The sequence below is a fragment of the Barbus barbus genome (genome assembly GCF_936440315.1).
Source record: "Barbus barbus genome assembly, chromosome: 50".
In the NCBI taxonomy this organism is placed as follows: domain Eukaryota; kingdom Metazoa; phylum Chordata; class Actinopteri; order Cypriniformes; family Cyprinidae; genus Barbus; species Barbus barbus.
Window position 1 is genome coordinate 9663491 of NC_136728.1, and position 22752 is coordinate 9686242.

The window sequence follows — 22752 nt, forward strand, 5'->3', positions numbered from 1 at the left end:
TGGCCAGAATTTAATTGAAATGAGGAATGAATTGTAAATCATTGCTACGATGAAACTAAAATAAGGGAAAAATTGTGACCCTGGACCACAAAACCAGTCATAAGTGTCAATTTTTTCGAAATTGTGATTTATAAAAGCTAGGTTATTTATTCAGTTAGGTTAGGACAATATTTGACCGAGATACAACTATTTGAATATCTGGAATCTGAGAGTGCAAAAAAAATCTAAATATTGAGAAAATCACCTTTAAAGTTGTCCAAATGAAGTTCTTAGCAATGCATATTATTAATCAAAAATTAAGTTTTAATATATTTATAGTATGAAATTTACGAAATATCTCCATGCAACATGATCTTTACTTAATATTCTAATGATTTTTAGCATAAAAGAAAAATCTATAATTTTGAGCCATACAATGTATTTTTGGCGATTGCTACAAATATATCTGTGCTACTTAAGACTGGTTTTGTGCTCCAGGGTCACATATGATTAAATCTAGGGAAAGAATTATGGCCATGAGAAATATATTTCCCTATCTGTCGGTCACTACGAGTTATGTCGTGACGACATTAGGGGATTTACTTGGAAGCCCCGACTGCCTCTGATAAGAGAAAACGCCAATGAAATTTGGCTAGTGGATTTTGCATACCTGAGCCACTCCCCGTGCATACGGGTATAAAAGGGCGACAGGTGCATCCACTCATCAGATTTTTGCTTCGGAGCCGAGTGGATGAGAAGTTTGCGATCTCCACAAAGCCTTCTGCCTCAAAAAAAAAGAGTTTGTTCCTGGGTGGCGTCACGGTGCAGACAGCGGTGTCCCTGCAGCAGCGATTCCCCTGGGCACTTCACCTGAAAGAGCAAATTTCTAAAACACTGGGCGGTTCGCGTCTTTTTAAAGATGCCGTTCCGTCCGTGTTCTCTTGGTTGCGGTCGCTTCCTGTCCTCGGATGACGGTCACGAGCGTTGTCTTCAGTGTCTGGGCATCCAGCACGCTGAAGATGCGTTTGTGGATGAGTCATGCGCCTGTTGTGGGCGTATGAACATGGCAAAGCTGCGTTCTCGCCTTTCCTTTCTGAAAGGATTGGCACCCTCTGCCGCCACCCGTCCCGGTCTCTCTGGCTCGAGCAGAGGACCGCCGGCTGGCGCTCTGGGAGATCTGAGGGTGACGGTAAGAGCTTCTCCGCCGGGCACGTCCCCACGGACCTCTTACTCCTCCCGCAGCGCTTGTTCCGTCCGGTTCCCGAGTGATTTCGCTGGTTCGCCTCACGGGGCCGCCAGCATTTCATTCGGTGCGCCGCCCGAGGATCAGATGTCGATCGCGGCATCGGGGGATGGGCTTTCGTCCTCTGAGGATGAACGATCGGCGGGGCTGCCCCCCTCGGGTGTTGTCGCCACTGCCGATCCGGACCCAGAGCTGACGGCCATGCTTGCCCGGGCAGCCGTGAGTATCGGGCTGGAGGTCAACAGACCGCCCAGTCCCGAGCCCTCGCGGCTGGATGATTGGTTCATCGGCGCAAAACGCGACCAGCGGCCGCACTTTGCCCCGGTGCCTTTCTTCCCGGAGGTGCATGAGGAGCTGACGAAGTCGTGGACGGCCCCTTTCACGGCCAGAAGCCGCTCGTCTCCCTCCTCCGTCCTCACTACCCTCGATGGCGGGGCGGCCAGGGGGTACGTGGATATTCCCCAGGTGGAGAGAGCGGTTGCGGTGCACCTGTGCCCGCAAAACGCCGCCACCTGGAGGAATCGTCCGCGTCTCCCGTCCAAAGCCTGTAAGCTGACGGCCGCACTCGCCGCCAAGGCTTACAGCGCTGCGGGCCAGGCCGCCTCTGCCCTGCATGCCATGGCCATCCTGCAAGTTCACCAGGCCAAGGCACTAAAACAAATGCACGAGGGTAGTCCCGACCCGGGGTTGATGCAGGAGCTGCGCACGGCGACTGACTTCGCTCTCCGGGCGACGAAAGTCACGGCGCGGTCCCTCGGGAAGGCGATGTCCACGTTAGTGGTCCAAGAGCGCCATCTCTGGCTCAATCTGGCCGAGATGAAGGACGTCGACAAAGTACGCTTTCTCGACGCCTCCATCTCCCAGACGGGGCTATTTGGCGACACTGTCGAGGGTTTTGCCCAGCAATTCTCGGCAGTACAGAAGCAGACGGAGGCAATTCAGCACATCCTCCCTAAACGGCGGGATGCTCCAGCTGCCACCGCTGGCCCAAGGGCCAGGCCCCAGTCTGCTGGTCGCCGTGGGCGCCCTCCTGCGTCCTCCAGAGCTGCTCCGCCCCGTGCTGAGTCGTCACCTAGGCCGGTGCGTCGAGCCTCTCGCAGGAGTGCGGCGCCCCCTGCGCCTCAGCCGGCCGCCAAGTCCTCCAGGAAGACGACAAAGCGGCCCTGACGCGCACAACCCGGAGATGGAGGAATTTGCTCTTTCCCAGGAGACGACGAGGCTAGCGTCGCTCCTTCCCCCGGAGGAGGGCCGGGTGGAGAATCCTGTGTTTTCTTTTCTTTCTGTTCCGCCACTGGCTCAAGGGCCAGTGGTACCCACATTGTCAAAGAAAGAGCAATTTCCCTCTCCTCCGGGTTCCCAGGTCTGCGGGCTGACAGTGTGCGACGCACTGCCTCCTCACTCTCACCCGAGACCCATATTGCCAGTGGCCAAGAGAGTGCGGTCTGGGGACGCGATGCCTCCCCGCGCACCTCTAGCCAGTCCCCCCGGGGACTCAGGGAGTTTTGTGGGGATGAGTCAGAACGCACCGCCTTCTGTTCCATCCAACCTTACTCCCCCTCGCTGCACCACTGCGGGCACGTCGATTGTGCCTTTGGTGCCACTTGCACGGTATCTGGGGGCGTGGCTTGCGCTACCCAGCCCGTCTCGCTGGCTCATTCGCACAGTTCGACTCGGCTATGCGATTCAGTTCGCCAGGCGGCCTCCCAGGTTCAGTGGCATCCTCGAGACTTCGGTGGCAGTCCGAGATGCACCTGTCCTGCGCGAGGAGATTGCTGTCCTTCTGGCAAAGGGTGCAATCGAGCCGGTCCCTCCAGCCGAGATGAGGCAGGGGTTTTACAGCCCCTACTTCATCGTGCCCAAGAAAGGCGGTGGCCTCCGGCCAATCCTGGACCTGCGAGTCTTGAATCGGGCCCTACACAAGCTCCCGTTCAAGATGTTGACACAGAAGCGCATCGTCAAATGCGTGCAGTCCGCGGATTGGTTTGCAGCGATCGACCTGAAGGACGCTTACTTTCATGTCTCGATTCTCCCTCGACACAGGCCGTTCCTACGGTTTGCGTTCGAGGGGCGGGCATGGCAGTACAGGGTCCTCCCCTTCGGGCTCTCCCTGTCTCCCCGTGCCTTCACGAAGGTGGCGGAGGGCGCCCTTGCCCCGTTACGGGAAGTGGGCGTCAGGATCCTCAACTATCTCGACGATTGGCTCATTCTGGCCCGGTCGCGAGAACAGTTGTGTGGTCACAGGGACCTGGTGCTCCGGCACCTCAGCCAGTTGGGGCTTCGGGTCAACTGGGAAAAGAGCAAGCTCTCCCCTGAGCAGAGAATCTCTTTTCTCGGTGTGGAGTTAGACTCCGTGAGTATGACGGCACGTCTCACGGACGAGCGTGCCCAATCAGTGCTGAACTGCCTGAGTTCCTTCAGAGGCAGGACAGTGGTTCCGCTGAAACAGTTTCAGCAGCTCCTGGGGCATATGGCATCCGTAGCCGCAGTCACGCCGCTCGGGTTGCTTCATATGAGACCACTTCAGCACTGGTTACACTCACGGGTCCCGAGATGGGCATGGCGCCGCGGGACACGTCGTGTGACCATCACACAGTCGTGTCGCCGCTCTTTCAGCCCCTGGTCAGACCTTGCTTTCCTACGGGCCGGGGTGCCCTTAGGACAAGTGTCCCGGCATGTTGTTGTCACAACAGATGCCTCCAGCAGGGGCTGGGGCGCTACATGCAACGGGCAGGCAGCCTCGGGGCTCTGGACGGGGCCTCGACTGCTTTGGCACATCAACTGCCTAGAGCTGTTGGCAGTGCATCTGGCCTTAAAGCAGTTCCGGCCACTGCTTCTAGGCCAGCACGTGTTGGTCCGCACGGACAACACTGCGGCTGTTTCGTACATCAACCGGCAGGGGGGTCTACGATCACGCCGCATGTCACAGCTCGCCCGCCATCTCCTCCTCTGGAGTCAGTCACAGCTCAAATCGCTGCGCGCCGTCCACATTCCGGGGGAGCTCAATCGTGCAGCCGACGCGCTCTCACGACAGCTCACGTTCCCCGGAGAATGGCGACTCCATCCCGAGACGATCCGGCTGATTTGGAGTCGATTCGGGGAAGCTCAGGTAGACCTGTTTGCTTCCCGCGAGTCCTCCCACTGCCAGCTGTATTTCTCCCTGACCGAGGCCCCCCTCGGCACGGACGCACTGGCACACAGCTGGCCTCGGGCTCTGCGCAAGTATGCGTTTCCCCCAGTGAGCCTGATCGCACAGACGCTGTGCAAGGTCAGGGAGGACGAGGAGCAGGTCTTGTTGGTTGCGCCATATTGGCCCACCCGGACCTGGTTTCCGGAACTCACCCTCCTCGCGACAGCCCCTCCCTGGCGCATCCCTCTGAGGAAGGACCTTCTTTCTCAGGGGCTCGGCACCATATGGCACCCGCGTCCAGATCTGTGGAACCTCCATGTGTGGCTCCTGGATGGGACGCGGCAGACTTGAGTGGCCTGCCACAGGCTGTGGTGGACACCATCACTCAGGCTAGGGCCCCTTCAACTAGGCAAGCCTATGCACTGAAGTGGAGTCTGTTCGCGGACTGGTGTTCTTCTCGTCGAGAGGACCCCCGAAGATGCACGATTGGAGTGGTGCTTTCTTTCCTGCAAGAGAGGTTGGAGCGCAGGCTGTCGCCCTCCACCTTGAAAGTGTACGTGGCTGCTATTGCGGCCCATCACGATGCAGTGGACGGCCGGTCCCTGGGGAAGCACGATCTCATCGTGAGGTTCCTGAGGGGTGCCAGAAGGTTAAATCCTCCTAGGCCACCCCTGATGCCCTCCTGGGATCTCTCTATTGTCCTGGCTGGACTTCAGAGGGGTCCCTTTGAGCCGCTGGACTCAGTCGAGCTGAAATTCCTGTCGGCCAAGACAGCGCTCCTGACCGCGCTCACTTCCATCAAGAGGGTCGGGGACCTCCAAGCATTTTCGGTAAGCGAAGAGTGCCTTGTGTTTGGGCCGGCCTACTCTCACGTTGTCCTGAGACCCCGGCCTGGATACGTGCCCAAGGTTCCCACCACGCCCTTCCGCGATCAGGTGGTGAACCTGCAAGCACTGCCCTCGGAGGAGGCAGACCCAGCCTTGGCGTTGCTGTGTCCCGTAAGAGCGCTGCGCATATACGTGGACCGCACCCGGAGCTTCAGAAGCTCCGAGCAGCTCTTTGTCTGCCACGGAGGTCAGCGGAAAGGGAAGGCTGTCTCCAAGCAGAGGTTGGCCCACTGGATAGTGGATGCCATCGCCTTGGCGTACCAATCCCAAGGCGAGCCGTGCCCCCTCGGGGTGAGGGCTCACTCCACACGGAGTGTTGCCTCCTCCTATGCGCTGGCGCACGGCGCCTCTTTGGCAGACATCTGTAGAGCTGCGGGCTGGGCGACACCGAACACCTTCGCGAGATTTTACAGTCTCCGCGTTGAGCCAGTCTCTTCCCGTGTGTTGGGTAACAGGTAAGTGGCGGGAAGAGTTGGCCGGTGTCACGCTTGCTGCGCCATTCCCCCTTACTCGGGGATACGAGCGCCTATTCTCTCCTCCAGTTAGTTCCCCGAACGGCGAACCCTGGCGGAGTTCCTCCAGCACCCCCGGCAGTCAGGCTGGGCGGAGCAGTCTGACGCCAGGCCCAGTACCGGTGTTAGCTTGCCCGGGTCTCCGGTCAGCCCCTGTACTCGGCTAGGTGCCCGTGCGGCCTGATTCCCTTCGGGTGATCCCACACGTGTATTCATCCACGGTACGGTTTCCCTCATGGTAAACCCGTGTCTTCCCTTTGACAGAGCTCTGTCAGGCCCTGCTGGCAGCCTTCCTCCCTTCTCCTAGGTAGGATCTGCCCCAGGGTCCAGGCGTATGTAGCACTGCCCCAGGCTTGGGCCAGTCCATACCAGTGTCTCCACACGTTACCTCCCTTCGGGCAGGGTGTGGCCTCCGTAGCGCCCTTCTCCGGAAGGCTCGCTTCCCCGTCGTTACTGCCGGGCTGTAACAACAAACAGGAAAGACTTGAAGCAATCTTTCATAGAAGGTCGAAATCCCTTCCGATTTCTGGGGAAAGGAACAGCGGCTTGGCTATCTCCAGCAGCAATGTACTCAGTGGTCCCTGCGGGCACCAAGGTTAGCGAATTTGCGCTGGGGCGACGGGAAGGTTGCGACCTTCGCATCGCATTTGTCTGTCACGCGCTAGCTTGTCAACATCTGCATGCCACAAGGTCGTGACGGGGTTCAGGTTGTGGCGCTTTCCATAGACCCCTAATGTCGTCACGACATAACTCGTAGTGACCGACAGATAGGGAACGTCTCGGTTACGTACGTAACCCTCGTTCCCTGATGGAGGGAACGGAGACGTTATGTCCCCATGCCACAATCTCGAACCATCGCTGGTTGCCAGGGACACGTTCTCGGCTCCTCAGCGGAAAACCTGATGAGTGGATGCACCTGTCGCCCTTTTATACCCGTATGCACGGGGAGTGGCTCAGGTATGCAAAATCCACTAGCCAAATTTCATTGGCGTTTTCTCTTATCAGAGGCAGTCGGGGCTTCCAAGTAAATCCCCTAATGTCGTCACGACATAACGTCTCCGTTCCCTCCATCAGGGAACGAGGGTTACGTACGTAACCGAGACGTTCTGTGCACATGTCATGTCGGATTCTATAAAAGAGGGACAAAGTTTTTACATTTATAAGTAATTTATGGATAATTTTTTTATTTATTTATATTTTTAAGGGACATTGTATGTATGTATATATGTATATATATATATATATATATATATATATATATATATATATATATATATATATATATATATATATATATATATATATATAGTTTTTTTGTTATTGTTTTCTTTACTAGTTCAATCTTAATAGGCGTGACAAGCTTTAAAAAGTATAAATATTGAGGGAAAAATTCATATAAAATATTTTTATAATGTATTTTTCGTAATTGGCGTTTTTTAATCAGATGTAACATTTTTAATCATCTTTCTGTGTTTATTAGATCAGTTTAAATGGTCCTGTGGTGTAAAAATGTATAAATATTCCATGTATTTTCTCAGTTAAAATTATCATGATTTTGTCATTTTTATACATTTTATAAAATAGTTTTATATAAAGTATAGCATACAAGGATCACACCGCAGGACGCAGGGCTCCAGACTGTGACTAAAACAGTCGCATTTGCGACTGTTATAAATGTACATGTCATGATTTAAAAATTAGCATGTAATGCCTTTTTTTAGTTTGCAATCACATCCTTTATGTTGACGTACAGGTAATAAACTGATACGATGCGCATCAAAGTTTTAGTGGAAAAGAAGGGTTTCAAACAGTCCTCATGTCTGCTGAACGCCAGCACTGACTGCACACCTGCTAAAATCAGCTCCAGTTGTTCAGCACGAGAGAGAGAAAATGACAGAGACCTGCGAGTAAAAGTGCAGAAAAGCAGTGTCTATGTCAAGCACAACTTGAACAAACTTTTTATAACCGATGCTAATTTGGCCTCTTGTTATCAAGCTCTATAATCTATATTCTGTTAATGCGTGAACTTCATATTATTTGTAGCACACTTGCCGTCCAATAATTCTTTGTGACTGTATATAGTTCTCAAGTTGGAAAAGACATTTGGTCCCCACTTCCTAAGACATCTAAAAAATGGATTCAAATGCTGATAAAGACAAGAAAAGATGAGACATAAACACATGACAGTATGACTGAAATGTTAAGTGTTAAAAAGTAAATAAACCTAAATAAAAAAAGAAGTTTATTCTGTGGCACCTAAAAACTAATTTGGCACCCAATTTTGTTACTTATAGGAGCCAATGGCTCCTCAGTTGATTTTTTTTTTTTTTTTGACTGGAGACCTGTGGTGTCAGCTTTTCAAAAGTATTTCCTTTACATAACTACTCGTATATCAGCATTTTATGTTGTCAGTCAGGATGACATACCTGTACTTAAAGCTACATTCCCTGGAGAAATCACACGTTATTTTCCCTGCCAAATACTTATTTAACAAGGAGTCCATTGTTCATTTTGCTTTTCCTAGCTAGATCCGTCTTGCTTTAAACGAGAAGTATTTTTCTCTGATAGCTGCTCCACCCGGTGTCATATTCCTTTACGGACTGAATGCCGAGGGAAGCGAATGAGGGAAACAGAACGAGACGGTAAGCATGACAATTGAAATGTCAGTAAGTGGAGGGTGTCACACAGAGGAAGACGAAGATCTATAACAGGACTGGGAGGCAGCGACAGATGAGTGCAGAGAAGTGACAGACTGAGAGGGAAAGACTGATGCATTTGAGTAAAGGAGGATGAAGACAGACGAGATCCAAGAAACAACAAAGAACAATAACACAAAGAAAGGAAATGGATAAAATGAGATTGACTGGATACTGTAGATACAAACAGACAAATTGAAGGGAATGAGAGGGAAATTATGAAATGCACACAACAGTAGATTAGAATGTGTTTTTTAGATGCAAGAATGTATTTATTAACCCTTAAAAGAAATTCATGAGAAACTCAACTTTTAAATCATATCATCTCATGGTCAACCGTAGATGAGATGACCCCATTAAATCAGTCAGTTGAATAATAAATCAAGCGGCTGTGAGGGGTGGAACATCTGGTTGGGCAGACAGGCAGGCAGGGTGGACGCCCTGAGAAATCCAGCTGTGCCCTTCTGATCAGAGAGGCCAGTCGCTGTTCTCCTCTCAGCACCTGTCATCCTCTTCCTAATGAACACATTCAGCTTCGCCTCGCGCTCTCGCCAGCCTTTCATCTCTCGTTAGCGCGCCGCGCCGGGGCCAGAGGACGCACCGCACAGGTGAGCCACGAGAAGCGGTAACGAATTACCACCTCTGATGCCGCAGTGATACTCATATCTGACAGGGTCAGGGCGGACCATCAAAAACAGAGCCGGCGCATCCCAGTGACACTTACTGGCTTACGGCTAAAAAGTATTGAGTTACAAAGGGTTTTGCTTCCTTAATTTTCTTCTCTTTTTGTGGCATTTTTTGCATTGTTTATTTAAATTATATTTAATTATTTTAATTTATATGCATCAATATATATACAGTTGTGTTCAAAATAATAGCAGTGTGTTTAAAAAAGTGAGTAAATCTCAAAATCCTTAATAACTTTTTTTGCATTGGGAACATTGCACATTCGATTCTAAATCAAAACATGAAGAAAATTACTTTACAGAAAGGGAAGAAAAAGGAATATTAGGCTGTCCAAAAAAATAGCAGTGTCTGCATTTTTTGTTACGAAGTCAAACGTTTACTGTATAAACAGAAAAATGCTTGAAGATTTAGCTTTCTTGTGGATGACTGGACTAACATTTAGTTGTATAGCCACGGTTTCTGAGAACTGCTTCACATCTGTGTTGCATGGAGGCTGGCATTCCAGCCAAGGACGATTGCACTACATACCACAACTCCTCTGCATTTCTTGGTTTTGCCTCAGAAACAGCAGTTTTTAATGTCACCCCACAAGTTTTCTATTGGATTAAGGTCTGGAGATTTGGGCTGGCCACTCCATAACGTTAATCTTGTTCGTCTGGAACCAAGTTGCTGCTCGCTTACTGGTGTGTTTAGGGCTGTTGTCTTGTTGAAACACCCATTTCAAGGGCATTTCCTCTTCGGCATAAGGCAGCATAACCTCTTTAAGTATTTTAATGTACTCAAACTGATCCATGATCCCTGGAATGCGCTACTTTGATTCAATGATTCATCAGATGAATCATTGAATCAAAATAGCGCTACCATGATATCAGATTTTTACGTGGCCAAAAGAATTCATGATAACCATCATATGTAGAACTGGTTTGGTTATTCATTATCACAAGTGTAGTATTAACATGAAATCAGTATTGCATTTTCTCATTATGGATATCGTCAATAACAGTATAATGTGAAGTCATTGAAATGAACTGATTCACAGAACTTGGCTTTTGTTGATTGTTCAATTGCTGTTAAAGCTTAAATTAGAGATGCTGTTACGAAACCAGTATTAACGACCAAATAAAAAGCTAATTAATGTCATTCCAATGTTCTTTGATCTTGTATGGCCAGCTAAAGTATTATTAACTTACTGTGAATATTCAATAAAGCACCTGAGCTTAGAATAGAAAGACATTTTTTTTCAGTTCCGTGCGATAAAGCTGGTGACTGGAGGCGGCTGCCTTTTAATTGGTTTGCTAATTTAGACGGGGGGTATAGAAAGCAGAGGGAAGATTACAGCGTGACAGCGGCATGCTTTTCTCCAGGCTGGTAACGTCTCTCATTGGGCCGCTCCTAAGGCTTGTTGTCATAGAAATTGTTGCCAAACGAACCAAAATAGAGCAGCTAAAGAAAAGCGAACAAGTTGGTAACACGGCAACAGAAAAGAATCTGGTGTGCATATGTGAGCGTCTCTAGGGAGGTGTTTGACCATGTTCTCCTCAAAAGAAAGCCACAATCAAGCCATTTTAATGCATTATGAACACAAACCCGCTGCGCTGTAGCGCTGGCATATTTCAGTGGGATGTCCACGCCGCTGCCTGTGTTTTGGCAGTTTTATTATTCTTTATTCAGCCACTGTTTGCGTCATTGTGCTAGGAAATGGCTGAAGTGGTCATTCTGACTGTCAAAACCAGCAATTCATGACAGAATTATGTGGCCAGCTGGGGACATCTCAAACTTTCCAACTGCCAATCATAATAGATTTCCAAAGCTTGCTGAATAAAAACAAGAAAAGCTTACATTTGTCAGCACTTACAAGGCATAAGATAAGTGAATAAGTTACTGTAAGTAAAACATGTATTATATTGTTATATTATATTTATTATATCACTAATCCTATCTTGTCATACATTTTAAATGTATCACTTTACAATTTTTACTACTACTAATAATAATAGTAATAATAATGTTGCTGCTGTTATCATTTATTTTTATAAATATTCATAATCATTAAATAAATGATTCTGGTTTTCCCTCATTAGATCTTTATTAGTTGATTAAGGCTAAGTCCCTTCACCTGTGTCTTGTCATCATCTCGTTCACTCCTTTGTTTCCGTTTGCTTTATACGCGTTCAGTTTGATGTCTTGTATTGTCGAGTCTTAACGTTATGTTGTTGTGGAAAACTTTTGTATTATTAAAACCTATTTTCACGAACTACCCGTTGCCTGCCTTCCCTGCTTCACGTCACGTAACCATTATATATACAATTGATAATAAAATCACTAATCCTATCTTGGCATAGCTTTTAAATTAAATTGATTACAAATATTTAAATAAAAAATGTAATTACAAAAAGTAAAAATGATCAAATTACAAAAACCATCTATTAATATGTATATATTTTTTATTATTATATTATCTAATCCAAAATTATTATAGTTATTATTATTATCAGAATTTATAATTTAATTACATTGTACTTTTTATTATTGTCATATATTTTAAATGTAGCATTTCACAATTTTTCCAAATGTGTAATAATAATAATAATAATAATAATAATATTATTCTAAACGGTCATAATAATTATTATATTATATAAATTTATTAAAAATTGTTTATCCAATCCAAAATTAAATAATAATAATATTTTTTAGTGCTGTCAAACGATTAATCGCATCTAAAATAAAAGTTTTTGTTTACATAACATATGTATGTGTACTTAGTTTATTATTTATATATATATAATTTATTTATATAAAAATATTTATATGAATAAATACACACACATGCAATATATATTTTTAAAATATTTACACGTATATACATTTATATATTTATATTATTATATTTTATATTATATATGAATATATTTAATACATAAACAAACATATGTTTCTTAAATATATACATGCATGTGTTTGTATTTATATATACATGATAAATATACACAGTACACACTCATATATTATGTAAAAAAAATTTATTTTGCATGCGATTAATTGTGATTAATCGTTTGACGGCACTAATGTTTTTGTGTTGTTGTAAATAATTATAATAAATTATTTTAATTCGACTATATTTTTTATAATATTTAATTTCATGCATTTCGAATATAAATGCACACAACAATTATTGAATTTTAATTTGACAAAAATATATTTTTTTAAATATCTGTAAAAAATATTTTTGAACCCCACAGGTTGTCACTAAAGTTTTCTGTAAGGTTTATAGTAACTCAAATTAATATTCCTGCAAATTGAGAAAATGAATTACATTAGCACACCTTGCAAATGATTAGGATATTAAATGCATCTTGCGGTATTCTGAGAGTAACAGACGGGTCATTTCAGCAGAACGTCTTGTAATTGTCGAGTGCAACAAGTGAAGCTGAAGCACAATCTGATTGGCCCTGATCCTGATTACAGGTCCAACCTTATCTTAATTAAATGTCACAGCTCTTGCGACATGCATTCAGACGTATAGCTCACTGTCTAAATAGCATGCAGACAGCAAACACAAGAGTTATTAGACGCTAATTAGTTATAAATAAGCTATGAATGTTGTTGATTATCTGCTTTTGCACAAGCCTTAATTACCTGTCAGAAACTGAAATAATGACACTGTTAATTCTTAATTAGTGGCCGGTATCGTAATGCGTGTTTCATTTGCTTCCCTATGTTCTTTTAATTTTCCGTTTATGCATTTATTGCTCGTGAAATGAAAAATATTCTTCAAACCGAACAGATCTGAAGACCAATGCAATGATGTAGAAAGGTTATTCACTATTTCCAGCTTAAAAGAAAACCGCAAGCATGATCATTTTGATCACATCCCACCCTGACCATGACCTCGTGTTGTTGCTGGGGTCATTAGGTCTATTATTAGTGGATTTTACCAGCAGTTTTCATCCCTGTGATGCTCTCATTACTTCCTGCGTGTTTCAGAGGTGCACTTCCTTTAACACACGATTGGCCTCTTTCCATTTGCCTAGACGTGGCAAACTGCATCATTAAGGCCTCCCACATATGACCAGACCAGCGCCGGGCAGACAAGAGGCCGTCATCTGCTCTGCTTTCTCCCACACGCTCCTTCTGTGAGATTTTGAGCCGTTTGTGGATTTGCATATGTTAATAGAATGAGTCGATAATGAAGGTTGATGTGATGGAAGTAGTAGATCTGCTCAGTAAAGCATGGCAGACATTAGCCGGCCTCATTACAGACACTGTCTTCACATGTTCTTCTGCTAGTTACAGTGTCAGAACAGTTCAAATAGAGTGTTGTGTTACACAGCAGACTGATTACACGGAAGCAGATATTTATGTTTTTATATGATATGTTTTATTTTAGGGATGTTCCCGATCAAGTTTTTTGTGCGATTCGAGTCATTGAATGTTGAGTGGCTGTACCTATCCAGTACCTTTATTTTCCTAGCACTTTGTGCACACTCAAGTACATTAAGCATTGTGGTTTAAAAACAAATGATTTTAATCTGTTGAAACGCAATCAACTCATTTCCCTATATCCATGCTCTGTGTAAGAGTGCTGTCAGATAGGCCTCACATGGTTACACACACTTGTATGTGCCCGTCTGTGCAAGTATCCTCGTAAACACTGTAATGTAGGTCTTAAGTGACAGCAAACGGCTGAGAAAGAAAACACGTGAAACAGTATATTGAATCCGGGCAGCTCTTAAAGTGACAGCAGTCTAATATTCCTGCTGTCTGTCATTCTGTTAAACACATAACAAAAGAGAGAAAATCTCTTACTGTTCTTGACTAAATCACTTTTGTAACTTTAATAAGAATCAGTAGAAGAGTAGTTTGTCCTATTGCTTGTAATTTGTTTCTTATTTTTACTTAATCGCTGACTGTTTACTTGTCTTCAGTGAGCTTGTGTTTTTTTTTTGTTTTTTTTTAGTTTAGGGTAGTATTAGCTTTTTGTGATTATAAGTAGAACTTCTGAGCCTGTAAGTACAAACTTCCCAGAAGAACTTGAGGGTAGCATAAGTGGGATTATTTGGCATTTTATCACCCCCCTGGGCAAATATCATAAGTATGATGGCTTCAATAAACCATGTATCTTTCCATGTGTGTGTTTTTTTTTAAGTTGCTAGCCACCCCCAGCATTTTTTATCATTTTCATAAAAGTTTAATGGCACCCAGAATATTTTGTTGTATGAATATCTGAAAATGCAGTATGCCAAAACAAAGAACAGAGATTCTGCTTTAAAGGGGTCATGAACTGCCTCTGTTTTTTTATTTTGTACTGTCCTCTGAGGTCCACTTATAATGTTATCAAGGTTTTTACATAAAAAACATCATAATTTAAAAGCCATTTTCTGTCCGGTTTTTAACCCCCTCATCAGATTGCTCTGTTTGAATAGACGTGGCAGATTGTAGATTCAGAAGTATACACCCACTGCAATGATTGGCTAACAGTTGTGTATGTTTAACAGTCTACATCCTTCACAGAAGGACGCTGCTGTGATTTAGGTTAAAACTGCATAAATACTCTGTACATATCAAACGATCTGTTTAATAGACAAAGCAATGGTAATCACGTTATAAAATCAGTTACTTGTGAGTTGTGACATTACTGTCGGATCCAATATAATAGACACAGCATCATCTTTTAGTTTCAGTCTTTTTTGAAAATCCTGCGTTGAATTGTGTCTTGTTTGCAAACAAATCCACGGTAAAATGAAGTGATCAAAGAACCAAGTTCTTACTGACGCGGTCTGGAACCTCATGAAAAATTAAGTTCATTCACTCTTTCCTAACACTGGGATAAGAAGGAAGGCAATGCAAAGACTGTTTTTTCCACATCTTGGCACTGAACAGCATATTGTTGTGTTCGGAGCATCTTTATCCTTTGGTTTCTGTGTAGACCTGCACGCTCACCTCTCTCGAATCGGTGGGCGGGACTAACCAGGCAGTGATGTGGAAGCAGGCGTTGATCATCTTCTACAGAGGTGGTGTTTAGTTAGCCACACTATTACATCACAGAGTGGTACATTCCACAACCTATCGTTTTGACAGATTCGCTTCAATATAAGCTGTTTTTAGACTAACAAGAAAGTTTTGAGTTCTGAAACTTACAAGATGTTTTATAGTACAATGGCCTCTTTCTCAGTTCATGACCCCAATAAAAAAAGTGTTTTATTCTAGCTTCATGCAATATTTTTTATAAACACTTTCACAGTTTCATGAAGAAAAAGCTAAATTTTGAACAAAAAGCTGATAAAATCGTGCTTTTGTAAAAAAACTAAAAAAAACAACAATGATCAAAACATAGGTGAAATCTATCATTTTCATCAACGCAGTCAAAGCTTGCACAGTCCTAAACCATTTCCCGGATCGTCACCTCATTCATTAACGTTAGGCAGCTTTGATTTATATGCTGTTTAATGCTGGATGATTGCATTTTTTAAATTTTTTTAATTTTTTACATATGCATCTTCTTACTTACGCAATCATTTGTTTCTGCTGCTTTTTTGTCGTGTTTTGATCCAGATGTTCAATACTTTTTGTTTTTTGTTTTAGAAGATGCATAATAGTGCCCCCTACCATACACCAGTGCAAACACTGAAAGCTGGAAAATTCTGTTAGTGGCAAGGAAAGAGTTCATAACAAGCCATACAATGAGGTACAATTCATACTGTATCTGTTGCACAAAAGATGTGGGGCTAGTTACGTAATTTTGAGGGTCAGGGGTTTTTCAAATCACAAATTATGAGTACCACTTAATTTATAACAAAAAAAAAAGAAAACTTTGAGTGAGCTAGTAATAGTGCAGCGTGAAATGGGAGCAGAGTCCATCCTACTGCTGCCGAAGGGAGAAGAGCTTATCAAGTGGAAACAGTGCTCCGGTGGGGGTGGTGTGTGTGTGTGTGTGATACAGAGAGATTTCCCACTCATGGAGAGGAAACCCTGTGTTGACAACATGCCAGCAGTGCTGTGTGGGTGTCAAAAATGCTTAATTTGAGGGCATGCCAGAGCCACTCAGTGAGCAGATAAAGACATTAAACGTTTTTATGATCTCATATCTCCTCGGTATGGCCCATCCAAGCACCACCGCTGCTTCACAAGGCTCAAAAGAGATTACATGACTAATCATGGCAGTTATTGAGCCCATCTTGCCCGTCTTTTCACCGCGGTCAGCTTTGATCTATCTAGATTTACCTGTGGGTAATGGGTTTGGTAAGCCGTGTCAAATAGATAAGCTTTGTCTTCTGTTCTCCATGCAGCTGGACAATGTGGACGAGCAGGCAGCGCAGATCCGCAGAGAGCTGGACGGGCGACTGCAGCTGGCCGAGAAAATAGCCAGAGTAAGAAAACTTCAGCTGTTTCTCTCTTTATGGTAAAAACACCTACAAATTGCTGATAAAAATGGAATCAAATAAGATAAGTGTGTTACCAAATGAATGCATATCAGTGTTTTCTTAACATACAAGTTGCAGACAAATGATTCTTACGAATCAGTTCTTATTGATGAGTTCATCAAAAAGAATCCCAAAAGTCTGAACTGTTGAGCTAACAGTTTTGAATCAGACTCAGATCCATTACAGTGTAAATAATATAAAATAACAGCAACAACAAAAAGCATTAAATATTTTACAAATAATACAAAAAAAATATATATATATAGATATATATAAAATATATATATACACACACACACACACACACACACACACACACATATATATATATATATATATATATATATATATATATATATATATATATATATATATATTTAGGGCTATCAATCGATTAAAATATTTAATCGCGATAAGTCGCAACTTAATCGCTGATTTTTATCTGTTCTAAATGTACCTTAAATTAATACTTTTCATGTTTTTAATACTCTATATACAATATATTTGTATTATTAGTGAAACCATAGTTAACAGAGCATTAAGACTAGACATGTTTCAAAGATCACAGATGTTTTTCAAAGAACTAGTCCATGTCTATTAAACACATGAAAAAAGCAATACCAGGTTCCCATTACTTCTCTTTCTTTGCACTGAGCAACTTACACAAACCTGTTTACATTTTTGCAGGACAGGGCAGCTCACTTCTTCTGAACATGCAAAATGTACATTTATTATTTATTATTAAATTTGTTTGCCTCTCTGTGCCCACATACTGTATTTTGATGCAGCTAAATTCTCAATAAAACTATTTTCATTAATATATTTTACTGTTTCTGTTGTCAGACAACGGAATGAATATGAAATAGTGACTAAAACGCGAGCCATTAGGAGTAAATAACCAGCTCTCTCTTCCAAAATGTTAATCTGCTCAAAAATCCTGATTTATAATCCAGCCATCGTTTGATAAAATAAGATAAAGAGAATAACTGTGCTGTGATTTAGGCATTGCATGTTAAATTAGAGAAGCAACAAAATATCTGTTTTAACTAAACGCGCTGTTCTTCTCAGCCGCTTGCTGAACAGAGCAGCCGCGGAGAGAGAGAGAAAGAGGTGTGTGCGCGCAGCGGGAAAGAGAGAGCTCGCGAACTAAATAAGGTTTGGGCAAACCCTGTAAAGACTGGTCACTAGGCGCTTTAAAAACAAAAAAAAAGTGGTCTGAAAAAGTCGCTAAATTGGCAACACTGTCAACATCTCCATCCATTTCCTTTCTCCAACTATAGTAGTACGGGCTAAGCCACGGGTCAAACTATATATATATATATATATATATATATATATATATATATATATATATATATATATATATATATATATATATATATATATATATATATATATATATATATATATATATATATATATATATATATACACACACACACACACATACATGCATCCAAAGTATTGGGACAGTGAGGCCAATTCCTTTATTTTTGCTGTAGACTGAAAACATTTGAGTTTGACATCAAAAGATGAATATCAGACAAGAGATTTACATGCTGGCTTTTATTTCCAGGTATTTACATCTGGATCTGACACACAACTTAGAAGATGTCACCTTTTGTTTGAACCCACCTATTTTTCATGTGAGCAAAAGTATTGGAACAGATAGAATTAACAGATTAAAGTGAAAAAGACTTAATATTTAGTTGCAAATCCTTTGCTTTCAATAACTGCATCAGGCCTGTGACTCATTGACATCACCAAACTTTTGCATTCTTCTTTTGTGATTTTTCCAGGCTTTCAGCGCAGCCTCTTTCAGTTGTTGTTTGTTTTGGGGGGTTACACACATGGATGCACACATATACATACATACATACATACATACATACATACATATACAGTATATATTTTTATATATATATATATATTATTAGTTATGCCATTTATTTAGCATATTGTGGACTAAGTCAGTTAACACTGTGGACTCAGTCAGTGAATTATTTAGAGCCATTATTGAGTTAATATAAAATATAAAACATAAAAAAAGAAATAAACTAAATAAATACTTTTTTTTTGTGTGTGTATTGTGGATTCATATTGCATGAGTTAATGATAATGTAAAGTAATATTAAATAAACAATAACCCTCCCAATAATATGAATTGTTAGTCTTTTGTGTAATACATTTTTGACTAATTGTAAAGTTGAATCAACTGTACGGGTACCTGAAAGTCACAGTGTTCATCCTGTTTCCTGCTGCGTCCGACAGGAGAGGAAGTTTCCAAAGTTTATTTCCAAAGACATGGAGATGATGTACGTGGAGGAGCTCAGGTCATCTGTTAACCTGCTGATGGCGAACCTGGAGAGCCAACCTGTGGCCAAAGACTTCAAGCCCAAAATCAAGCCCAAACTCACACCCATGAACAGCTTCCTGGACATCGGCGATGAGAACGATTTGCCTCTCTCCAAATCTGACGTAGTGCTGTCGTTTTCTTTGGAGGTAGATATTTGATGCCAAAGATGCCATCTTTGCTTTACAAGTCACCTTCACCTACCCAGTTGTGATGGTTTTCATTTTGCATGCAGTCTTACAAGCACTACAGCTACAAAGCTTTGAATGGTTCAGTAGAAAACATTAATTCCACATGAATTAGAATTTTGTGAGTGGGTTGCATAAACAGCTAGTTGCCAAAAAGCACTTGACAAAAAGCACAAAAATAAGAAATCTAAATAGTCGCTCTTTGGATGCTTTTTAAATGTCAGGTGAAGTCTAATTATGTGGTCTTGTTTCTTTTGCTCAGATTGTGATCACTGAGGTGCAGGGGCTGAAATCCGTTGCTCCTAACCGGATCGTGTACTGCACCATGGAGGTGGAGGGAGGAGAGAAGCTCCAGACAGATCAAGCCGAGGCCTCCAGACCACAGTGAGTATGGTGATCACAATAGTACAAATAAAAGCCCTTAACATGATATATACTGGTGTTATACACACACACACACACTACTGCTCAAAAAGGTTGGGGCCAGTAAGATTTCATTTGAAGAAATTACTGTAATACTTTTATTCAGCAAAGACGCATTAAATTAATCAAAGGTGACAGTAAAGACATTTATAATATTACAATCAAATTCTATTTCAAATAAATGCTGTTCTTGTGAATTTTCCATTCATCAAAGAATTATGAAAAGGAAAATTGTATCACAGTTTCCATAATATTAATCCACACAACTGTTTTCAACAGTAGCATATCAGCATATTAGAAAGATTTCTGAAGGATCATGTGACACTTAAGATTGGAGTAATGATGGTTTGAAAATTCAGGTTTTGCATAACCGAATTAAATTACATTTTAAACTATATTCATATAGAAAACAGTCATTAGAAATTGGAGTAATATTTCACAATATTTCTGTTTTTGTACTATATTTTTGGTCAAGTAAATGTCTTGGTGAGTCTTTCAAAAATAAAAAACTTACCAACCTGAGACTTTAACACATAATAAATAATTCTTACCAACTCCTAACTTTTTAAAGTAAGGTAAACTGGAAGGTAAGGTTAGCAAATCCAAAGGTCAATCCTCAAACAGGGTCATGCAAGGTCAAAAAAAGATTCAAAAATCCAATATCATATCCAGTATTATACCATAGGCCTAAATGAAAAATAAAGGTCAAAAACAAGACTACATGAAGATAGACAGCTTTATATCTCACAGTGGCATAGTTGTGGCATTATTTCTGATAATCGTATTTTTAAATCTTGTAAATGTCACTTTATATGTGAGATGTATTTCTTTATTTCTTATTTTATTTATTAACTTTATCTCACCATCAACTGTTTTATTTTTTACTCTGTAGTAGAAAAAGGGTGAAACCACACATTAGAGTCTGGTAAGGGCTCTCCCTGGTGGTTAGGAGTTTTTTTTTTTTTTCTTTTTTTTTTTTTTTTAATAAACAGATGCTTTTTTAAAATAGATTATACCTTTTATATAGAATTATTAATTTTTTTTCAAAATGTTCCTACATGTCTTAAAAATAGTGTATATATGAATGTCACTGTAGGTTAACAGCATGTTCAGTTATTTTAATTAAAAGCGTTTTCTATATATTCTTTTTTTTTATTTAGACATGTACACAATGTGCCAGTCTCTTTAACCTTTTTAAGGTCACTGCTCTATTTTCATTCTATAGTACGCTGACTTACAAATCTGCTGGAAACATCTCACACTTGCTTTTTATCTTCAAACCTTGAGCATGAAATTGCTCTTATCTCATCAGCTCCCCATTAGCGTAGTGACTTGTTTTGACACTGAAATGTCTGGCATATTTTCACATATTTTCACATTGAAAATATGCCAGCTGCACAGCTCTGAAGTGCAAATGTGGCTCTGTCACACTGCTGAACCCAGAATGACACTCTTTATGTACGAGACACAGAAATGTGAAGCGGTCATCATTGGCTGCAGTTTTTTATGTAATGTTAAATGAGTCCCTTTGAGTCCATAGCGTATCTGCACTAATGATGCATCTGACCTGAACCGACCAGCATGTCAAAGCTGTAATATTTATTAAGTGGACAGTGAGCTTGGAAATGTAATAATTGGAATCGTAGTCAACTAGAATCGTGTTTGTGGAGATTTTCTGCTTGTGTTGATTAGGGATGTGTCTCATTGTGCTCCCTACTTTTCTGTAGATGCGGTCACATTGGAGAAATTTCAGTGTTTTTATATATTTTTTTATTTTTTATTTTTTGCAGGCGAAACAGGTTTATCGTCTGTATTGTCTGTTCAATGGTGTAGATATGAAACTTTTAAACAAAGCAGTTTTCTGTTGGGCAAGCAGCAAATTGGTGAATTCCTGATTGCATTGATTCCTATTGAAAAGACTAGATTTTGAATGCAAGTATTCATAGAACTTTCCAAAAATCATGCACCCTATGTCATGAATTTGGACACTAGCAAAAGCCTTGATCTACTGAAGATTGGGACACTGACGACTCATATACCTGCAACATGAATTTTTGTTTTAGCCGTTAAAAATTTCAGTGCCATTACAAAATATGCATGTCTTGCAAGTTTTTATTAATCAAAACTGTTAAAATTAAATTTGTGATTTCTGTATAAAGCAACTTGTTTTTTTCTTCTTCATTACACATTGGAAATGAGCGATAACTATAGACAAAATCCCTTTTAAAGACTGGAAAAATGAGGCTACATTTACATTTGCACTCATCCTCATGACACTTACAGGGATAGTTATCCCAAAAATGAAAATTCTGCCATTAATTACTTACCCTCATGTCGTTCCAAACCCGTAAGACCTTCGTTCATCTTCAGAACACAAATTAAGATATTTTTGATGAAATCTGAGAGCTTTCTGACCCTCCCATGGACAGCAACACAACTGACGCGTTCAAGGCCCAGAAAGGTTGTAAGGACATCAGTGGTTCAAATGTAATGTTATAAAGCTACTCAAAGAAAACAAAAAAACGACTTTCTTCAACAATTTCTTCTCTAATAAGACTGAAAAACATTTCCGCTAGTGGATATAGTTGATGTTTACTGTTAAAGGTGCATTCTGGGAATTACTAGGAAACAAACAAATAATTCTGACCATTGGACAGCTCTAGAAATTCCCTCCCTTGCCAGTGTACTAACGTGGATTGGTTATTCCCGTCAACACACAGACACTCAATACATCTTCCTCACATTTCTGGATTTCATAACTTTTCATTGATTAGGTTCCATATTTGTTGTTTGTTGAGTAGTTGTGAAGTTATTGTATATTTATAGAAGCAGTTACTTTCAGTAGCTTTCATACTGTTTTAGTGCACTTTGATTACAGACTTGAACTTATTGCTACTTTGACTAGGTAAATGCAGGATTCTGTCTGTTTTTCTCGAAGAGCCCCTTACCTCCAAGCGTTCCATGTATAGGCGTGATATGACAAGGAGGAGGAATTCATCAAGCCTATATCAGCTTTCTCACTCTCGGTGAAAGGCGGGTGGCCTTTAAGAGTGTTGTGTAGCGTTGAGTAGAAAGATGACTCAGTTCACACTCATTTGCCCAGCCATTTAGCAATATATGATCTATCTATCTATCTATCTATCTATCTATCTATCTATCTATCTATCTATCTATCTATCTATCTATCTATCTATCTATCTATCTATCTATCTATCTATCTATCTATCTATCTA

The 22752-nt window shown here is 41.7% G+C and overlaps 1 protein-coding gene across 2 annotated transcripts in view; it reads left to right on the forward strand.

The window, feature by feature from the left end:
• The window catches only part of LOC306868319 (calcium-dependent secretion activator 2-like), a 147031-nt gene that overhangs the window by 53953 nt on the left and 70326 nt on the right, over positions 1–22752 (forward strand). For both annotated transcript variants that reach the window (XM_079414423.1, XM_079414424.1), the window contains exons 4-6: positions 16421–16501; positions 18827–19057; positions 19359–19480. In XM_079414423.1, coding sequence (XP_079270549.1) covers positions 16421–16501; positions 18827–19057; positions 19359–19480 — 434 coding nt within the window. The remainder of the gene's footprint in view (positions 1–16420; positions 16502–18826; positions 19058–19358; positions 19481–22752) is intronic.